The following is a 22490-nucleotide window of genomic DNA, read 5'->3' as shown; positions in this document are numbered from 1 at the left end:
AAAATCGCGTTCAAAATCGCGGATGAATCGCATTCGATTTTGAACGCGATATTGCGTAGCTTTTCAGTGATCTACGGCTCAGTGTTTTAAATACCGCGCCATCTGAACGCACGTGATGGAGATTTACTACAAATCACAGAACCGGCTTTACTGATGAGATACGCATGACAATCGCATGCGATTTATTGCACAGCCCTACTGTACAAGTTTGGTAAGATTACTTGCACGTTTAGTGGTGCAATTTACGAGATACATCACATGTACCATTCACTCCTGTAACAAGCAATTCGAAAAACTCTAATATCTCCATAAATGTTTGACTAAGGTAAAAAAAACTTTGGATGGGGTATTTACATGGGCTTCGGAGTGCATAGCAATGAAGTCAATTCTAATCCGAACCATCCCTTTAATCTAACAGTTAGCTCCGCTAGTAGCTAATCGTATGGGGCTCACACGGTGTATTGTTGTGATTGGTTGTGGCGTTATCCGATTGCGTGCAGTGAGAGTTTCAAATGCACGCTTGGTGCCGCCCCTCGAGTTAGGCCCTTTTCATTCCTCGATGCCAGACCCTAATCTTAATAGATTAGGGTCTGGATTTTTTCCAGGCTACTAATTATTATGATCATTGTAATAAATTATGTATTAATTACGTCCATTTTAAAATATTTAAAAATGTAATTTATTCCTGCGATGCAAAGCTGCATTTTCAGCATCATTTTTCCATTATTTCCTTCAGAAATCATTCTAATATGCTGATTTGCTGCTTTTATTATATTTTGCAACTTTATTTTTGTGAAACCCATGATGTACCACCATTTAAGTTTTTTTTAAATATAAATTAATACTTTATTTAGCAAGGATTTATAATGTTAAAAACATTCCAATTTCAAATAAATGCTGTTTTTTTTTTTTTTTTTTTTACTTTTCTGGGAAAAAAAAATCCAAAATGTAATCAAGCAGCTAATTATAACCCCTTAATAAGTTATATTGTAATAATATTTCATAATATTACTGTTTTTACTGCATTTTGAACAAATAAATGTTGAACATAAACAGCTTTCAATAACATAAAAAAAATTTGAATGATTCCAAACTTTTGACCAATAGTGTATGTATTTTACTAAACCATTTTAAATTAAAGGGTAGGGTTAGTATAACGCAAACATCATTGGCAAACATCAAAAGCTTTCACTAATATAGTGATGTGTGTGGGAGTGAGAGGAGGATATGTTTGGATATCTGTGCCATCGGACAGGATGAGCTTATCACACTGGCCTCTCCCAGCATCCTCAGGGTCTTTTGCTTCTCTCTTGGGAAACACGGGTGGAGACCTCTAAACTCTTTATCATCCGCTCATGATGGATGAGGTTTACTCAACACCCTTCACTTATGCAACAGAGCCATGTCGCTCTTTATTATCTCAGAGGAAATTGTCTGGTCGTCTGAGAACAAGCTTTATATGAATTGCCTTGCTTTGTTTGCACATGGATTTAAATATGTAATGTAAAACTTTCCTGATCGTATCGAATGCAAGTGTGAGGCAAGATGTGTCAGTGCATCGCCCTTTCATTAAAATAATGCGTAATGCACAAATAATGGGTATTATCTTTCTAATAATAAATGGCTCAGAATCAATTATTCCGAGAATGCATTTCAAGACATTTGTCAGGTTTTTGTCCTTAAAACACTCTTGGGTGGATGGCTAATTTTTTACGCATTTCATCTTAGCCTCCATTACTAATTCCAAAACATCATTTTAGAGCTATATTGAGCCTTGAGCCATTGATAATGCAGTTGTTAATGCACTCTAATGCACTTATTAGAATGAGAGAGAAATTGTAGCTATGTAATTGTAACAGGAAAGACGTCAAAACCCGGAAGATTAATTCGCCATGGGTTCTCTCAAGATTTTCCTATGGGGTTTTTCAATTTAGGAGTTAAATAAGGTCTGTGGTAAACATAAATTGACTATACCTAAACTTTATGCTCTATAATAAAATTACACGTACCAATATCGAAAACACAAATTTTTAAGCTGCTATGTTTACTTTTAAAAAAAAGTGTGTTTCTAATATGTGACTACACAAGAATGTTTGGGGTTTGAGTGTGTGCAGTTTACATTGTACAAAAAAACCCATTTTAAAACCCCATAGATAAATCTTGTGGAAACTCATGGTGAATTAGTCTTCTAGGTTCAGACGTAACAACTTTAGCACTTAATTATCTGAGGCTATGTTTACACAACTATGTAGTCAAAAACAGAAAAGTAAAAAAAAAAAAATTCAGTGAAGGTCTTACAGGTTTGAAACAACATGAGGGTGAGGGTTCATGTATACACGACACCGTTTTCAAAACAATTGCACATAGGATTACTTATTTGGGATATTTTTTAGGATTCTTTGAATAAAAAGTTAAAGAGAACAGCATTTATTTAAAATAGAAATATGTCTAACAATACATTGTTAGAAAATTCCAACAATATACACTGTCAAAAGCTTGGGGTCAGTAAATGTTTATTCTTTCTTTTTTTTTTTTTTTGAAAGAAATTAATACCTTTATACAGCAAGGATGTGTTAAATTGATAAGTTAAAATGCAGTTAGAAAAGGTTTATATTTTAATAAATGCTGTTTTTTTACTGTTTATTCATCAAAAAATCCTGAAAAAACGTATCACAGGTTCCGAGAAAAAAAAAAAAAATTGGCAGCAAAACTGTTGCCAACATAGATAATTCTAATAATAAATCAGCATATTAGAATGATTTCTGAAGGATCATGTGACAATTAAGAGTATTGTCTGATTAAAATTTAGCTTAGCATCAAAGGAATACATTTTATTAAAAAGTATTTCCCTTGTGTTTTTAAAAAGTTTCATGAATACACAAACTTTTTAAAAGAATTTGCGTTTACACATAGGGTCTATTCGTGAAAACTGGCAAAAATGCTGTATTATGAAAGCCAGGCCAGTAGTTGGCACGCGGTTTGTTTGCACTTTAAAATCAACTCGTACTGTGCATGACTACATACCTAGCACATACTGCGCACACGCATGACGTCACCGTTTTCAAAGATTCCCGTATTGGTTGTTTAGACGGAAACGATAATGGTGGCATTTTCAAAAACTTGCACTTTGAAACCTGTTTTCAAAATTATGCCGTTGTCATGTAAACGAACAGGCAAAACACAGTTTGCCGTTTTTGGCTAAAAACTTTTATGTAAACACCCCCTGAGTTTGTATGTCTCTTAACAGTTCAGCCGCAGCATCCCTACTAATACCAAAACTGTAAGTTTATCTGCTTCAAAAACAGTGATGTTACCACCTCGCTACTGAAAAATGTCATGTAGCTTTCTATCTATCTAATAATAAAAATGTATTTTTGTGGGGATAACATGAACATTTGACATGAATTTTTATTAGGGATGCATGATATGAAAAATTCTAACCGATACCGATAGCCGATAATTAAGTCCTTCTTTTGGCCGATGCCGATACCGATAACCAATACATTCATATTTTTATATGATAATTTTGTGCACACAGGAGAATACAAAATCTAAGATAAACTAATGAAATTTATATTATATATCTGGGTCTAACAATCATAGCAAACAGTCCTGACTCTTCAAAAATGTTTTTATTTTTTTGTGTAAGGCACCACAATTCTAAATAAAATAAAATGCTTTGACATTTTGGGATCTTACATATAGTCCATTCTTATTAATCATATTATGAATGTGTGCAGCAGCCAAATCGTACAACGCGGGGAATAAAACATCTCAACTTTTCAGAATGCTGCAAGCGCAATGCAGGTCATGTGACATGAACCAACCAATCAGCTTTATCCTTTCCCTTAATAACACTGAAAGCACTGGCAGTGGCAAGGTGGAGAAACAGCTTATCAAAGCTGTACAGGAATAAACATTTTTAAATAAATTTGATAACAGAGCTACTGCAAGCGATTTTTAATGCTGAAAATCTATTTATTCTTTGCTGAAACTACGTCTTTATGGAGAGCGCATGTCATGGCTGCTTAGCAACGACAGACGCCTCTGGAGCTCAAACTACAGAGCGGTTTGGCAAAGACTTTGGGTTTGGAAAGAAAGAGAAGGCGGCGCTTCAGCGTTTTCCACGCGTTTTTAAGCGCGACATGTGAACGGCCCCTAAAACAGATTCACCGTGATGACGACCTCTGAAGTGAGATATAAGATTGTTAAAACTTAACGGCTTTTTACCTCTTCTCGGAATCCTTGCTAAACATGTGTTGCAAATAGCAGTGGCATTGTCCTCCTCTGTCACCGTAAAAAACTTCCAGACCGGCGAAGGGGATGATGACGACACAGATGATGACGTATTAAACGCGACAAAGGCCGAGAGTCACTGCAGTTTACAGCTGCAGTCACTTGCACTCGGAAAGCAGATGAATCTCAGATAAACCAGACTGATTGATTTATTTACCAGCAAGAGTACTTTATCGGATCGGGTTTCATTTATTTATCGGAGCAATAAAAATGACGTCATTTTTACCCATATCGGTCGATAATTTATCTGTCCGATAAATATTGTGCATCCTTAATTTTTATCCTAGTGTTTGTTCAATTTATTGGCTTGGTCAGTGTCATTGTGGGTTTTGGTTCTTTTGGTGTTGTAAGCTGTAAGGACCTTACGGGCAGGGGCGGATTAAGGTTGTCAGGGGCTTCTAGGCTGCTCTTTGTGTGAGGCAACATTGATTAAATTAAAAAACATAATGACGTCACATATTTTCCAACCCAGCCCTCGGCCCTGTTGCAACAGTCGTTGTTTAGGTACCTTAAACGCGCACGTACAGTCTCGGAGTCATCGCTGAAACCAGGAGATGAAGAGAGCCGAGACCCACATCACCTAGCACATATATTTGTCTCTGCCACCCCAGGATGCTAGCGTGACCAGCTCCATTGCTAGGAGGGCGCCAGCGCCTCTGCCTCGCGAGTGGATGATAGCCCTGAAGACGCCTAGCAATGGTTTAACCTTTAGTTAAGTTATACCTTAAGAGTCTTCGTAGCGCGCTAAGAGACAACGTTATCGGGAAACGCATCCCAGGAATGATGCTTATGATGCGTAATGGAGATTCCAAAGCGCTCTTCTTTGGTCAGAACCACGGAGAGCGATCGCGGATAGGTCCGTCCTATGCACCGAAACTTTTTTACAATGCAACAAAATATTTAAAGAGCAAGCTATTAAAATCTATATTATGTATAGTTACAGATAATTTAACAGTATATTAGTAATTTTTATTAGGTTAAACAGTGATTAGATAACGTTTTTAATTTAACGTTCACAATTGGTCTGGCCCATCCAAACTGGAATCCCGGCGCCGTGCCGTGCCGTGCCTGGTTTGCGCTTAAGTAAAAAAAAAAAAAAATTGTCTGGCCAATCCGAGGCCCCCTGAACACGTGAGGCCCCTAGGCTGCAGCCTATGTAAGCCTGTGCATTAATCCGCGCCAGCTTACGGGAATGACTGAAATCATTTGTTGAGGTGATATTGATACTGATGCAAGCATTCAGTAACCATTTAGTATAATATACACTGTAAAAGAAAGAAAGTATCAATTAATTTTTATGGACATTTCTGTTTAACCTACAACACAACCCAATGAAGTACAAAATTCAAAATACAGGTAAAACACCTGTAAAACAACAAAGAAAATCTTTAATTTTAATACAGTGAATTATGCCCTATTTTTACAGTGTAATATAATAACTGTCAGAGATTTTTATTGACACTGATGTTCAAAAGTTTAGGATCGGTAAGATTTTTTATTTATTTATTTTTTTAGATTTAAAAGATTTTTTTTTTTTTAGTTTTTTTTTTTTTTTTTTTTAAGGAAGTTCTTTATGCTCATCAAGGCTGTTTATTTAATTAAAAATACAGAACAAAAATGATATATTGTAAAAAAATATATATATACTATGTAAAATAATGTTTTCCTATTTTAATATACATTAAAATGTAATTTATTCCTGTGATCAAAGCTGAATTTTCAGCATCATTGCAGTATTCAGTGTGACATGAACGTTCAGAAATCATTGTAATGTGCTGATTTTTTTTTTTTTTTATCAATGTTGGACACAGTTGTGCTGCCTAATTATTTGTTTTTCAGGATTCTTTAATGAATAAACTGTAAAAAGAACAGGATTTATTTAAAAGAAAAAATGTTTTCAAACAATATACACAACTGTTTAAAAGTTTGCAGTGAGTACATTTTTATTCTTTTTTTTTTTTAAAGAAATTTATACTTTTATTCATCAAGGATTTGTTAAATTGATAAAAGTGATAGCAAAGACTTATTGTTAGAAAAGGTTTATATTTTGAATAAATGCTGTTCTTTTAAACTTTTTATTCATCAAAGAATCCTGAAAAAAGTATCACAGGCTTCGGAAAAAGAAATGGCTGCAAAACTGTTGCCAACATAGATAATTCTAATAATAAATCAGCATATTAGAATGATTTCTAAAGGATCATGTGACATTAAAGACTGGAGTAATGGCTAATGAAAATTCAGCTAAGCATCACAGGAATAAATTATATTTTAAAGTATATTACAATAGAAACCATTATTTTACATTGTAATAACATTTCTGATTATTATGTATTTTTTCTGTATTTTTGATTAAATAAATGCAGCCTTGATTAGTGTAGGAGACTTTAGAAGTCTTTAGAACATTAGAAGTCTTACTGATCCCAAACCTTTGAACGCCAGTGTATATTTGTATTTAAAATGTGTATTTCAAATAAGAATTTAAGCTTTTCGGGTAGTACATTAATACATTGTTTTTTTTTTTGTTTTTTTTTTTACTTTTTTTTTTTTTTTAAATGTCAATCCTTTATGTATTCCTTATTGATTGAACTTGGGTCCAATAGATACTTTATTTCAGGATGCATGTCTTGTTTGTTTTACCTCTTCTGGCTCAAAATGCAGCTTAAGTAAAAGTAGCACAGTCCTAATAGTTTAAGGAGAATTATTGGTTGACCTTTAACTATGTTTAAATAAAATGGAAAGGATAGGAGTGTCTAAAATTGCGCATGGAAAGGGCAGCGAGGTCCAGTTTCTTGGTGAAATATTGATGGGGAGCAGACGGTATGTAAATTCTCAGTCTCAGGGCGTCCCAGGGGTTCAGCCCTCTGCCAGCCAGTACGGAAAAACAGATGGATGAAAAGAGCCGATCTACATAACCACCGAGCAAACAGAACCATTACTCATAATTGCACTGCTGATTTGGATGATATAGAAAGGAACTTAATGCCCCTCTGAAAATAAACCCAAATTACACAGTACGATATTACATTGGCTCCCTCATCACCCTTTTCGACTTGAATTTCATTTCCTTACTGGAGTTAATTCAATCAGAGGAGATACTGTAATGACCCCACATGTCCTCTAGAGGGAGAGCCAGACCTCTAAAGAGGCTATTCACATTCAACTCCAGTTCAAATTTTTTTCTTTCTGTCTTTTAGGTATATAAAGTTGACTCAGACAGCTTTGAGACATATGACCAGCATTATGGAAGAGGTCTCGTGAAGGACACAATCAAGGAAGGTAAGATCAACCACAAGGTGAACACATCATACTATTTGCACCATAACACTGATACCTAAAACAGACTGCTTCTGTGGCATTTATGTAAGATGAATGAGGAAAACAAGTTTAATGTAAATTTTAAATACCTTGACGAGTACTGTGTTTATTCTTGGATTGACATTTGTCTTGTAAAATGCAATTTACGCAAATGGGTTGGAACGTTTTTTTTTTTTTTTTGTTTGTTTTTTTTTTAAATAGCAGTTAATTAGATATTTACTTTGTTAACCAACTTGTTATGGTTAGTCATAGGCAGATACTATTTGCCAATACAATGCAAGTAGCTTAGAAAAAATGTGCAAATGCAAAAATGTAAAATAAAATGTCAAGTACAGTGTAAAAATAAGAAAATCTTGAACACAAGGAATAATTATATTTGCTTATATGTAGTCTACCAGTCAAACATTTTGGACAGTAAGATTTTAAAAGAAGTGTCTTCTGCTCACCAAGCCTTCAGTTATTTATTATTAAATGCAAAATACAAAAAGAGTAATATTGTGAAATATTTTTACTATTAAAAATGACTGCTTTCTATTTTAATACATTTTTAAATTAAATTTTTTCCTGTGATTTAAAAAAAAGCAACATTTTCAGCATCATTACTTCAGTGTCAAATGATCCTTCAGAAATCATTCTAATATGCTGATTTACTGTTAAAGATACTTTTATTATTATTATTTTATTTTTTATTTTTGGGAAAGAAATTATAGAAATTAATACTTTTATTAAGCTAGCATGCTTTAAATTAATCAAAAGTGATTATAATGTATATAATAAAATATATTCAAATAAATAAATAAATTAAATAGTAAAAATACTTCAAAATTTATTTTGGATCAAATAAATGCAGGCTTGGTGAGCAGAAGAGACTTCTTTAAAAAACAAACAAACAAAAAAAACCCCACTAAAAATCTTGCTGTCCAAAAACTTTTGACTAAAAAAAAAGGTTTGCATAATTTTTAAGGTTGCATTTATTTGCTCTACATAAATTCATTAAACAATAATATTATTAAATATTGTTAGAATTAAAACTTTTTCAAAAACTTTTTTTCTCTTTAAATATATTTAAAAATGGAATTTATTCCTGATGGAATACAGAATTTTTAGATACCTTAAAAAAACATTTCTTTTAATTTTCAATTCTGAAAAATGGGTTTCTTTCTCTTTTTTTGTTTCTTATTTGAATTTTTTTCTCCAATGTTTGGGTTAAGAAATACTAAAAATAATAATAATAATACTTATATTGAGCAAGGATGCATTAAATTGACTATAAGTGACAGTAAGACATTTATGTTACAAAAAAAAAAAAAAATCAGATAAATGCTGTTCTTCTGCAGTTTCTATTCAGGGAATTCTTAAAAAAAATCACAAAAATATTAACCAGCAAACTTTGATAGTAATAAAGACCATTAATACGAATTAATCACTAATAAAAAAAATAGAATCAATGAAGCACCAAATCAGCATATTAGAATGATTTCTGAAGGATCATGTGACACTGATGTGGAAAAATCAGCTTTGCATCACAAAAATAAATGACATTTAACAATAAAAACCAGTGTATCTAATGTATTTTGGATCAAATACATGCAGCCTTGGTAAGCATAAGAGACTTCTTTCAACAACATTAAAAAAATATGAATTTATTCCAAACTTTTGACCAGTTGTGTATTTATATGTACCTAACGGTATAACAGTGCATGGTAATGAACAGTAGTATTAATTTGCATAACATTTTGCTAAAAGTTTGTAATGCCACATGAGGAAGTGAGCATGTACGTGATGGTGATGCAAAGAAACTGATGAATTTTAATGAAAAAAATAGTTTGCTGAAAGAACTGATTCACGTTTTGTCCATTTGTGTAAAGGCATATTTCATTGTTATGTCAACCAAGCCTTCCAGGTCACAGATACAAGTTCATCTTTGTCTAGGAATGCCTGAGGACAAGATTGAAATAGTATTAACTGTCACAATATAAAGCATTTGACATCTTCTATAGTTGTAGTTCCTTCCTAACTCATAGATAATTCAGTTACGAACAACATCCTCATTGTCCTACAGGTTTATCCAAGTTCTTCTACAATGGCGACATTCTCCGCAAAGACGCCATCACTGCCAGCATCCTCAAAGTCCAGAAGATCCTTCAGTGGTTTGAGGGCCAGAGTCGGTTCAACTTTTATGCAAGCTCTCTGCTCTTCGTCTACGAGGGCATCTGCGCGCCCAGTCTCATCTCTCTCACCCTACGGGATACCCAGATCACACCCGAGGCCTGTGAGCAGAACAACAACATCGATCAGAGCCTCTCCACCATGTACTCCCTGCACAAGAAAGGCTGCGCCCGGAGCCACTACCAAGCCAAACAGGACAACGGCGTTTGGAGCTCCTCGCCGCAGCCCAACGGCAACGGCGGCTTGGCGAGACTGGAAGAAGACGGGAAGGAGACAAAAAGCGAAGCGGGACAGGAAACGGTCAGTGACGTGGAGGTAAAGATGATCGACTTTGCGCATGTCTTCGATAGTGACGTTCCCGACCAGGGTTACATCTACGGCCTGAAGAACCTATTGAAGGTCCTGCGTCAAATTCTGGAAGAGTGATTGAGCGGTTCTTGTTGTTGAAGGTATGAATTTTGTAGCCACTTTCGTGTCCGTCTACCCTTTCTCTAATCTGCACTACCTACACCATCAGTGGAGTAACATGTTTGTAATCCTTCGTCTAATGTATGTGCTTTAGTCTTTTAAAAGCTTTGTACAGTTTGTTATTATATCTTACTCAGGTAAATGAATCTATAATGCTTGTATATTTATCCCGACAAAAGAAGAAACACTCTCATCATATTATGCCTCAGATATTACGTATTAGTTCCTGTTTCCAGAGCCATTGCAGGATTATTTTTTTCTTTTTATCATTTTCTTTTATTTTTTTAAAAATCAATTTAATTGAAAATAGGAATTTGGCGAGTGAGGATGTAGGAAAATATAGTTGAAGTTTCTTTCGCAAGTGCTGCCAATATGACCCTGCCTGTTTCAGACCTGTTGAATTGTGAATTTTATTTCAATTTTTTTTTTTATGTGATTTGAAAAGAATTAACTCTTTGTAAGTGTGTTCATGTTCTGTGATTACTGATGCAATATGACTGAAATAACAATGAAAGTAATGAAGTTGAGGTCATTTATTTTTTTCATTGTACAGCCCTCATGGTTTGTCTACGTCAAATGCCAAAGTTTCCACTGATGAAGTGAACTTGAATTGTGATTTTAATAATACAGTCTTTCTTTGGAAAATATCAACCAATGTACTTGGGTTTCCAGGTATTTCATTAAGTTGTTTGTACACATTAATTTGGTGACTGAATAGGACATGAACTTAGTCATAAAAAAAGACATTTAATGTGTCTCAATGCGAGAGGAAAAACAAGAATACCCTCAAAATTGGAAACATTTTAATCTCAGAAATGAATTTTTGTTGTTGATCTTTGTTTTTCTTAAATGTGTGATTTGTCAGTAACCATTTAAATTGTGTTTTGTTTTTTTTGCTTTTACGGTTTACATGTTTATTAACTATGATACCGTTTTAGTGCCACGGTAAAAAAAAAAAAGATGTTTTGAGAATGAAGTCTAAATGTTTCGAGAGTAAAGTTGAGATGTTTCGAGAGTTAAGTTGAATTCTTGTCATTTTAAATTTATTCTCAACATTTCAAATTTATTCTCATCATTTTGAGTACTACAAAATACTTCAACTTTATTCTCGTAATTTCGAGATTTTCGAGACAGTTGAGATGTTTTGAGAATAAAGTTGACGTTTCGAAAATAAAGTCGAAATGTTTTGAGAATAAAGTTGAAATGTTTTGAGAATAAAGTCGGGATGTTTCGCAAAAGGCTAGAATATACTCAAATTATTATAACTTAAATCTCGTAATTGCTACGAATTAATTCTTGTAATTTTGACTATTCTCAAAATATTTTTACTTTATTCTCAAAACACGACTTCTCGTCTGGTAATTTTTACTTTATTCTTAACTTTTAGACTTTATTGTCGTAATTTTGACTTTTCAGCATTTCAAAATTATTCTCATAATTTTTTGACTTTATTCTCGAAATATTTCAACTTCATTCTAGGAATTTTGACTTTATTCTCATAATATTTTGATTTTGTTCTTGTAATTTTTACTTTATTTGCAACATTTCAAATTCTCATTATTTTGAGTTTAAATATTTCAACTATTCTCGTAATTTTGACTTTATTCTCAAAATATTTTTACTTTATTCTGAAAACACTACGACTTAAGTCTCGTAATTTTTACTTTAATCTTGAAACTTTTAGACTTTATTGTCATAATTTTGAGTTTATTCTCAAAATATTTATTTTATTCTAGTAATTTCGAATTTATTCTCAAAATATTGTGACTATTTTCAACATTTCAAAATTATTCTCATAATTTTGAGTTTGTGTAATTTTTTTGATTTTATTCTCAAACTATTTTGACCCTATTTTTATTAATTTTGACTATTTTTAACATTTCAAATTTATTCTCATAATTTTAAAGTTTAAATATTTTGACATTAGTCTCAAAATATTTTGACTTTATTCTTGTAATTTCGACTTTATTCTCAAAATATTATGACTTTAATCTCGTAATCTTATTTATTTATTTTTTTGTTTAGTTTTAACGTGGCATTAAAATGTTGTCGTAATTAGAAGCAGAGACTAACTTTTTTTTTTTTACCAATGGGTTCAGGGTTCCCTTTCATTTAAAAAAACTTGCACATATTAGAAAATTGTGAAAAATAAATATAGTAAAATATTGGCTAGAAATTGCTAATTTTGAGCCAAAAAATGTTTAAAAATCTTTACTGCCTTTACTGAAAAAGTCAGAAGAGGCATGGAAATGAATTGATGTTTTGTGAGGGGGAACCCTGTCTATTGCATTGTTTTCTAAATCTCAGGCATAGCATGTTTTAATAAAATGGTCTTATGCTTACAAGTATAACAATCATTCATTTTCATCTCAATATGTTTAGCTAAACCCATCAGGAAATTGCGTCCATTTTCATTACACATTGATCTCTTTTGTTTATGTGTTTTGTGTATTGTGTTTTATTAACTTGGTTGCGAAAGTGTACGAAAAACAATTTAACTTGTTCATTCTTGTTCACATGCACCTTTAAAGTGGCACAACATAGGAAAAGTTGCTTTCCGTGTGTACCCATAAAGACAAGAAGTGCATGAATAGCATAGCTCTGAGGAAATCTTAAAAATTGCCTTTGTGCCTATCAAATAAAAAAAATAGTCTTTTTTTGCAGTAGACCTCAAGAAATGAAAGCGGTCTAAACTCTGGAATACTATAGTGTTCTCCATTTATAATATGCTTTTGTTCACAAATAAATGTACTGATGTCATGTTTACATCCTACCTTTATGGTTATCTGGACAAAGACACATTGTTATATAGTCATACATGCATAACTCAATAATTAATGTCCATTAATCTTATTTATGCACTGAAAGTAAGTGAAAATACTATGTGTACATTTATGCTTTTTGTTAATTACATTAAACCATCTGTAATGTTATTTCCTTTTCTGATTGTTTGTTTTATTATAATTTTTTAATAATAGTATATAGCACCTGATTTGTAACTACTGTATGTGTGGTGCTTAAAGCACTTTAGTGAGCCTTTGGTGAGACTGGATATTTCCCTGTGGAATAATATTGATCAATCTTATTTAAGGGCATGAAACTGTTGAATCTCAACAAATGGACAAATGAAGTCTGAACACTCACATCAACATTTGTACACTGGTTAGATCTTTTGTTCGCTGGAACGGCAGGAATATATTTCCATGGCATTCGTTTTCTAGAAGAAGTGATGATATCTCTTTGGTGTCCTAACGCTTGCTGTTCAATATGCTGAAATATACAAGCCTGGGTTAGTGATGTCTCAATATACGTCCATTTTTGAAAACCTGTTTTATGCTTAAACTTAGGGATTAACACACAAGACAGAATTCTGCAAATGAAAACTACATCTCAAATGTCATCACATTCAAATGGTTTCCAAATGAATAATGTATGCTAAATGTCAGCCATGGTTTCCTGGGTAGAATCATAGCTCTGAACTGAACTGTTTTATAATGATTTTTCATGAAAATCAAATTAACTATAGTTGTTGTATTGGGCGGTTGTCATCGAAAAGTGAACAAACTCAAAACCGATCAATGAACACTCTGGTTTAAGCAAATCTAATGCTTATTGACCTGTATAGTGTGTAGTCTTTGGAGATACAATGTCTGTTCAACCCTGATCTAATTGTTCTCTTAACAAATTACCACTTTTGAATATAGATATATGAACTTAATATTTACTTGGATGATACTGAGTGTATATTTGGCAAATTTTCATTAATAAAATCTACATTTAATACCAGCTTTTGTTGTTTGTGCTCATTTTAAAGGGATGATTTACACATTTTACACTACGGATATTCACAAGTTAAGCATATCATAGGTTGATTTGCAGCCTCTTGAAGGAACAGTTCAACCAAAAATTAAAATGTAATCACCCTCAGGCCATCCAAGATGTGGACGCGTTTGTTTCTTCGTCATTTTCATTAATCCATTCAACCCCGAGTCCCTCAATTACCAATTAATCCATCACCTTTGGCAAAAATACCAGTCCATAATAATCTACACTGACCAAAATTATAAATGCAACACTTTTGTTTTTGCCCCTATTTTTCATGAGCTGAACTCAAAGATCTAAGACTTTTTCTGTGTACACAAAAGGCCTACTTCTCACAAATCTGTCTAAATCTGTGTTAGTGAGCACTCCTTTGCCGAGATAATCCATCCACCTCACAGATGTGGCATATCAAGATACTGATTAGACAACATGATTATTGCACAGGTGTGCCTTAGGCTGTCCACAATAAAAGGCCACTCTAAAATGTGCAATTTTACTGTATTGGGGGGTCCGAAATCCAGTCAGTATCTGGTGTGACCACCATTTGCCTCACGCAGTGCAACACATCTCCTTCGCATTGATCAGGTTGTTGATTGTGGCCTGTGGAATGTTGGTCCACTCCTCTTCAATGGCTGTGCAAAGTTGCTAGATATTGGCAGGAACTGTAACACGCTGTCGTATACACTGATCCAGAGCATCCCAAACATGCTCAATGGGTGATATGTCCGGTAAGTATGCTGGCCATGCAAGAACTGGGATGTTTTCAGCTTTCAGGACTTGTGTACAGATCCTTGCAACATGGGGTCATGCATTATCATGCTGCAACATGAGGTGATGGTCCTGGATGAATGGCACAACAATGGGCCTCAGGATCTCATCAGAGTATCTCTGTGCATTCAAAATGCCATCAATAAAATGCACCTGTGTTCGTTGTTCAGAACATAAGCCTGTCCATACCATAACCCCACCGCCACCATGGGCCACTTGATCCACCAACGTTGACATCAAACCGCTCACCCACACAAGGCCGTACACACTGTCTGCCATCTGCAAATTGGGATTCATCCGTGAAGAGAACACCTCTCCAAAGTGCCAGACGCCATCGAATGTGAGCATTTGCCCACTGCAGTTGGTTACGAGGACGAACTGCAGTCAGGTCGAGACCCCGATGAGGACGACGAGCATGCAGATGAGCCTCCCTGAGACGGTTTCTGACAGTTTTTTTTAGAAATTGGTTATGCAAACCAATTGTTGCGGCAGCTGTCCGGGTGGCCGGTCTCAGACGATCCTGGTTTAGTGTGGTTACATGTGGTCTGCGGTTGTAAGGCCAGTTGGACGTACTGCCAAATTCTCTGAAACGCCTTTGGAGATGGTAGAGAAATGAACATCCAATTCATGGGCAACACCTCTGGTGGACATTCCTGCAGTCAGCATGGAATGTTGCGACATCTGTGGTATTGTGCTGTGTGATAAAACTGCTTATACTACAGGGCCGTTGAATGCTTGAATCTGATTGGCTGACGAACGTTCTAGAGGTGTGCATTATTTTCAGGGAAACGCACGGTGAACGTAGTTCCAGGCAGCTTTTGACCGCAGTACATGTCTGTATCACTTCACCACACGATTTCAGTTATTTCTAAGGTCCTTACAGCCCAAAACAGCGAAATAACCAAAAGCTACAGTGACACTGGCAAAACTAATACATACGGTAAACAACAGGATAAAAACGACAGATTATGTCCATGTTTTTTCCACAAAATTACGTTTTATTATGTACGGAAAACACATACTCTATTTCTCTCGCTCTCTCTCACTCACAGATGCACACACATACAGTTAGCACTCGAGCTAATGTTGTTAGCGCATCTCTGACGATAAACAACTTAAAAACGACATGACAGTTCTCACGCGAGGTAACAACGGCATGGTCTTGAAGAAAATGAACTTAAAGTTTAACTGTCAGTAGAGACAATGCTGCCAGTCACCTTTGAGAGACACACAGACTTGAGAGAGGTCATTTACGATCTTAAACTCTCTCCCCCCCTCTTGCCGTCTGTCTGCTTGTCTGTCGGTCTGTCTAAACTTCATTATTAAAGATCCACTGAAGTGCCTTGAAACATGCAGCGTTATTCTATGTGGTGACGTACTTTTAATTGAAACAAACACATATCGCCCAGCCCCGCCCATTTATTTTGAATAGCCAATAGCGTTCCATTTATATCTGCTCGGGCCAGAGCCGTTAAGCTCAGTAAAGCCACATTTGTAGCTTATGACAGCCACAGACTAATAAATTACCCCACAGATTCAATATGAAACTCTTGCTAAAACAAAATAGTGATCATAATCATGCTGAGGCTGTGTAGTTTAATACATGCCGATCGCACATATGAGCGCATATGATCTGCTCCGTGTGTAGGGGGCGGGACAATACGGACTCTAGAGAGCATTTGATTGGACAGAACGTTTGATGAGAAACTGAAGTGCACGGTGATATCATCAAAATCGTTGATTCATATTGGCGGAAGTGACGAGATTGTAAGTTTTGAATGCTCATATCTTGTAAATGCGAATTTTGTCGTTGTTTTGAAGCACACTAGTTTATAGATAATCTTAAGGCTAATATATTCATACTAAAAGCCAAAAAACTTTCGTTTTGATTTCAGGGGGACTTTAACTGCATTAGTTTGCTATCAACGGCTCAAGCGTTGTTACTAGGTCTAAAATGACGTTTTGGAATTAGCAACGAAGCTGTTGGATGAACTGCGTAAGAAATTAATCCTACTCACAATAGCGTTTTAAGGATAAAAACCGGACGAATGTCTTGAAATATATCATCTGATTGATGTCTTGAGGTGTGGTAACTTTAGTATAAGCAGAATAATTGACTTCGGGCCGTAGAATTCTTAGAAAATAATGCACACCCACTTCGCGTCGTGACCGCATTATTTTCTAAGAATTCTACGGCCCGTCGTCAATTATTCCTTACACATTTTAGAGTGGCCCTATCTTGTGGCCAGCATAAGGCACACCTGTGTAATAATCATGCTGTCTAATCAGCATCTCGATATGCCACATCTGTGAGGTGGATGGTTTATCTCGGCAAAGGAGAAGTGCTCACTAACACAGAATTTAGACAGATTTGTGAACAATATTTGAGAGAAATAGGCCTTTTGTGTACACAGAAGAAGTCTTAGATCTTTGAGTTCAGCTCATGAAAAATGGGGGTAAAAACAAAAGTGTTGCGTTTATAATTTTGTAATTTTGTTTATAATTAATCTGGGCATATTTCTCTTCTGATTTAGACGAAATGACCTTTTCACTGAAAAAAAAAATCAGTTTCTTAAAACAATATTTCGTTTCATAAGAATGAGTGTGGATTTCATCAGCTACTTGGACTCTTGTTCTGATGGCACCCATTCACTGCAGAGGAACCGTTTGCAGTGAGCAAGTGATGTAATGCTAAATTTCTCCAAATTATCACTTTTGGATGAACTATTGCTTTAATATCACTCTCACAGTCTGAAAACAAAACTACTGCAGCATAGCATGAAATGTTATTATCAGTTGGTGGCGTTTGCCAAGGCAAATCTCATTTGTTATTCTAATAGAATTACTGTTAAATTAGGCCATTGTAATGTTTTGGTCATTGTATTTAAAGGCTGACCATCATGATCAGTAATGGGCTCATCTCTATGGAGAGGGTGACTGAAAACGGTGAACTGGTCTAGAACTCAAGCTGTATCTACCGTATGCTGCAAGCGTCAAATTGATCTGGTTGGGTGTAAGATGATATTATGAATGCACAGGCACACACACAGATTCATCATGAGGTTTTTTAATGTCACATGTATGACAGATTAGTGCTGAACAACTTGTCTCTCCTCATCTGCACCTGGCCAGGTGGACCAGAGTGTGATTTAAATATTCATGAGTGACTGATGTGAAGTTGAATATGTTATCGCACAGGGATCGAGATGTCTTTTGACACGTCATGTCATATTATGTCTTTGCAAGCCTGCTACTGTACTGTGTATTTGCATAGAGCTAGCTTACTATACACTTAAACTGAGTTTCAGAGATCCACCTATAGCATTTTAACAGCCTAATGTGATTTCCTGTTTTGTTTCTCAACATAGTTTCATTAATGCAAAATGTAAAAGTTATGTTGTATTTGTATTTTTTTTTATCTGGCTTGTTTTTTTTTCGGCAGGATGCTCCATGTTTGTACTCTGATATGCCGTGAATCACGAAATAAGGTTCAATACGGTTATCCATGCACACTATCCTGTGAACAATAACGTTAATTCTTCCTTCTCAAGTCGATGGGAGGTAAAACAAACCTGTGGTAACTCAACGTGCTCAGACTGTTGCTCTCCAACTCCAAACTCAAGTTTCAAGACGGCAAAGCTAAGTTTTTGTTTTTTTTTCTTTTTTATTGTTACAATTTCTCTCCATGGGAAATGTACTTGCATGCATTTAGGAATCAGCATCTGTTTTCTCCCGGAATTAGTTTTTTTTTTGTTTTGTTTTTTCAGCAGGATGATCTGTGTTTGTACTCTGATGTGCCAGTAAGCAATCTGATTCAATCCGGGTTAAATTATGTTACATTACACACTAGCACATTTTACGAACATTACGTGATGTTCCGCGATAGCGATCCACTGTTCTAGGCATGTCTTTTTATTGTTAAACCTTAACATATCAACCTTTCAATAATACTGTTTTGGGGTTCAAGCTTCATGGGTGCCCAGTCTTGTTCCTGGAGATCTACATTCCTGCAAAGTTTAGCTCCAACCCTGATCAAACACAACTGAGCCAACTAATTAAAGGAGTAGTTCACTTTCAGAACAAAAATTTACAGATAATGTACTCACCCCCTTGTCATCCAAGATGTTTATGTCTTTCTTCAGTCATAAGGAAATTATGTTTTTTGAGGAAAACATTTCAGGATTTCTCTCCATATAATGGGCTTCTATGGTGCCCCCGATTTTGAACTTCTAAAATCAAGCTTGAAAGGGCTCTAAACAATCACAGCCAAGGAAAGAAGGGTCTTATCTAGCCAAACGATCGGTTAATTTCTAAAAAAAAAATTACAATTAATATACTCTTTAACCTTAAAGGTGCCATAGAATGCATTGAGAGAATATTTTAAATTGTTCTCTGATATCTACATAGAAGGTATATGGCATAGGAAAGGGCAAAAAATCTCCAGAATGGTTTTACAGGTCCATTTACAACCCTAGGATTTGCCCCTAGAATGAAATGCTCTGTTATTTGGAAGCTTCATGAATATTAATGAGCTCTGCTCTGATTGGCTGTTTCACAAAGCTCAATAGCTCACACATGGATAAAAATATATATTTAATTAGGAGCTCTAGCCGCTTATAATATGCGGTTTGTTGAATCTGCCGTTTTGAATCGCGGATATATTAGTCTGATTACTGTGATGCATGTGCTCTGTGTAAAGTTACAATGCAGAGGGAGTGCTTCTTACCACACCAAGTTGAGCTGCTTGTCAGTGATTCTCAAGATCTGTAAATCATTCGCCATCATCAACGCAGTTATTTCTCCATCATTCACCATCATCAGCGCAGTCATCTCTCTGTTTATATGGTAAGTGAAATCCTATGTATAGCAATGTAACAGGCTATCGCTAGCGTTAAGCTAACCATGTCCCTTGAGTGACTTGCCTTGTTTTACTGATGACGTTAATGATGATTGGCCGATGCAAATGTTGGGGGCGTAACTATTAACAATCCCGGGGAAGTTGCGTAACAGACCTGTTATGTTGGAATTTACCTATTTTTCGGTGGTCTTTTGCAAATACTTGATTTATATAAGAAGGAGGAAACGATGGTGTTTGAGACTCATGGTATGTCATGTCTATGTACTGAACTGTTATTATTTAACTATGCCAAGGTAAATTCAGTTTTCCATTCTATGGCACCTTTAAATGCTCGTCTTGTCTAGCTCTGTGTGTACTCTGTTTGGAGATTAAAAAGTATATAAATTGTAAATGTTTTTAGAAAATAACCAATCGTTTCGCTAGATAAGACCCTTCTTTCTTGGCTGGAATCATTTAGAGCTCTTTGAAGCTGCATTTAAACTGCATTTTGGAAGTTCAAACTCTGGGGCACCATAGAAGTCCATTATATGGAGAGAAATCCTGAAATGTTTTCCTCACAAAACAGCATTTCTTTACGACTGAAGAAAGAAAGACATGAACATCTTGGATGAAAAGGGCGTGAGTACATTATATGTAAATTTTTGTTCTGAAAGTGAACTACTCCTTTAAGATCTTCAAGAGCTCTAAATAATTGCGGGCTGAAACTGAACTCTTCAGGTAGGTAGATCTCCAGAAACAGGATTGGGGACCTCTGCTCTACTCTGTTTGACAACATGTTTGTCAGAAACTTCAGTCAGGTTGCAATTACACAGCGCAGATGTCAGCGCTCTCGTTCAGTTACACCATGTCTACACCAGACATTTGTCATGTTAAACCGTGCTGCAACAGCTAAAGGCTGTCTACACTGAATGAGACCGTTGCAAATTATTTGTACTTTGTATCAGTACATCCTAAATAGATCAAGGCTTCTGTTTATTGTCAGGGATTCATCGTGGTGTGTCGCGCCACACCGCATCCAGTGTAGACAGCATCACCGATTATAATGGTTGATATGTCATGACTTGGATTTTGTACTTGTTTTTTTGCATTTGGAGTTGTGCCATCACCAATTTTGGAGATAACACATCGTCAGATAATTGTTCACACAAGTGGTGCTCTTGGTCAGATGCTCCCCCTTTCCAAGCATGTGTCTCGTCACTTATTCGTTTCTGAAGCCATGATGCATCGACCTTCTTAGTTTGGGTGATATCATGACAATTACACAAAGATGGCGGTCCAGGAGATGCTGGAATATCTAAACCCTGTGGCACAGCAGATGGATTAGCATGTACATCACCCATCTTCTTCCATATCAGCACCGTGACGCTTATGAGACAAGTCATTGGCCTACCAGAGACCACAATCTTATTGAAGAGCCTCACAAGCATCTCTGCCCTTTGCATCCCCATAAGCTTCCACATTTTATCATTGCAAATGCAGGCAAAGCGCTCCTTCCACTGGTGAAGGATGTCTGCTGGATTCTTCAAGAGCTGCCCATTTATGTCTTTGACATTTTTGACATGCCTGATTTCCTGCATTGACCAGTGGTAAGCTTCGAAACTCGTCCTTCTCCAGATGAGATCTTGACCGACATCAGGTGGGCTAAGATGCATTCCACAAACATAATGTTATCACAGTACTTCTGGCTCACAGCCACCACTACACCATTCCTCGTTGTTGCTAGATGAGCTTGAAATAGGTCCTTGATTTTCTCAGATTTGCTGCCTTTTGACTTGGTCTATTGGACAAGGAATAAGTCCACCTTTCTGTATTTCTGATGTTAATCAGTTGCCGCTGGACTTGTTACTTTACCCTGTCCTGTGGCTCTCATTCAGTTTTTGCGTTACGGTTCTCAATCTAAATTTTTGGACTGCTTGCACGGACCAGCTCATCGCTTCATCTGACATCTTGATGCTATAATTGTTCACCAAAGTCCAAGATAACCTTGCATAGACAGCATTACGTGGAGGTGTTGATAGGACTTTACCAGCCATCAACAATAGTGTGGTGCAGATATGACATCACCTAAAAAAAACTACTTTGCTGATAGTTTCTTTGAGATTTTACTATGGGGTTTTATTATGGGGGGTTTCAATTTATGAGTGTAATAAAGTCTGTGGTAAACATAACTTGACAACGCTTTGACATTTTGCACACATCCACTATGTCGATTTAAAAAAAAAAAAAAAAAAAATTTGGGAACCACTCTATTAAAAAATACGTCAATAAAAAATAAAAATGCCATGCTCTTATGTGACCATAAATTGTGTTTTGTGAATCTAATTTTTTAATGTAAATTTTGTGAATCATATTTTGGTTGTATGTGTTATGTTGCAAATGTATAAATGTTTGTTATAAATTAAAATCACACATTTTTTGTATTTAGAAACTATTATATTTACATAATGGTGCTGCACATTTCTACACCATAATGTCAACTTGACATTTTATGATAACAAATGTATTGTTTTAGAAATGATTTTCACATGAAATATTATGTAATGGGTGGACCAACTATTTCAAGCAAAACTCAGAATATGTTTTGATTTATGAATACTGACTTCTACATTAGTTTAATTGCATCTTTAAACAAGGCTTAATTTAACAGATTACATTTTTGACTGAGCGTGAGCGTGACCATAAAAAATGGACATGGGGAATATTTGGTGCACAACATCTATAAAAATGGACAAGTACAAAATAGAAATGAACTATTTATAAAAATGTAGTTTATCATATTTTAAGTAGCTGTTGG

At 35.3% G+C, this 22490-nt stretch overlaps 1 protein-coding gene across 1 annotated transcript in view; it reads left to right on the top strand.

The window, feature by feature from the left end:
* The window catches only part of ipmkb (inositol polyphosphate multikinase b), a 36323-nt gene extending 24478 nt beyond the window's left edge, over positions 1 to 11845 (top strand). The window contains exons 5-6 of the mRNA XM_073828573.1: positions 7491 to 7572; positions 9674 to 11845. Of these exons, the coding sequence (XP_073684674.1) occupies positions 7491 to 7572; positions 9674 to 10206 (615 nt within the window). The 3' untranslated portion in view covers positions 10207 to 11845. The remainder of the gene's footprint in view (positions 1 to 7490; positions 7573 to 9673) is intronic.
* The last annotated feature ends 10645 nt before the right edge of the window (positions 11846 to 22490 follow it).

This window comes from Garra rufa, chromosome 22 (assembly GCF_049309525.1).
Source record: "Garra rufa chromosome 22, GarRuf1.0, whole genome shotgun sequence".
Taxonomy (NCBI): domain Eukaryota; kingdom Metazoa; phylum Chordata; class Actinopteri; order Cypriniformes; family Cyprinidae; genus Garra; species Garra rufa.
The sequence above is the reverse complement of the archived record's forward strand: the minus strand, read 5'-3'. Positions and strand labels throughout refer to the sequence as shown.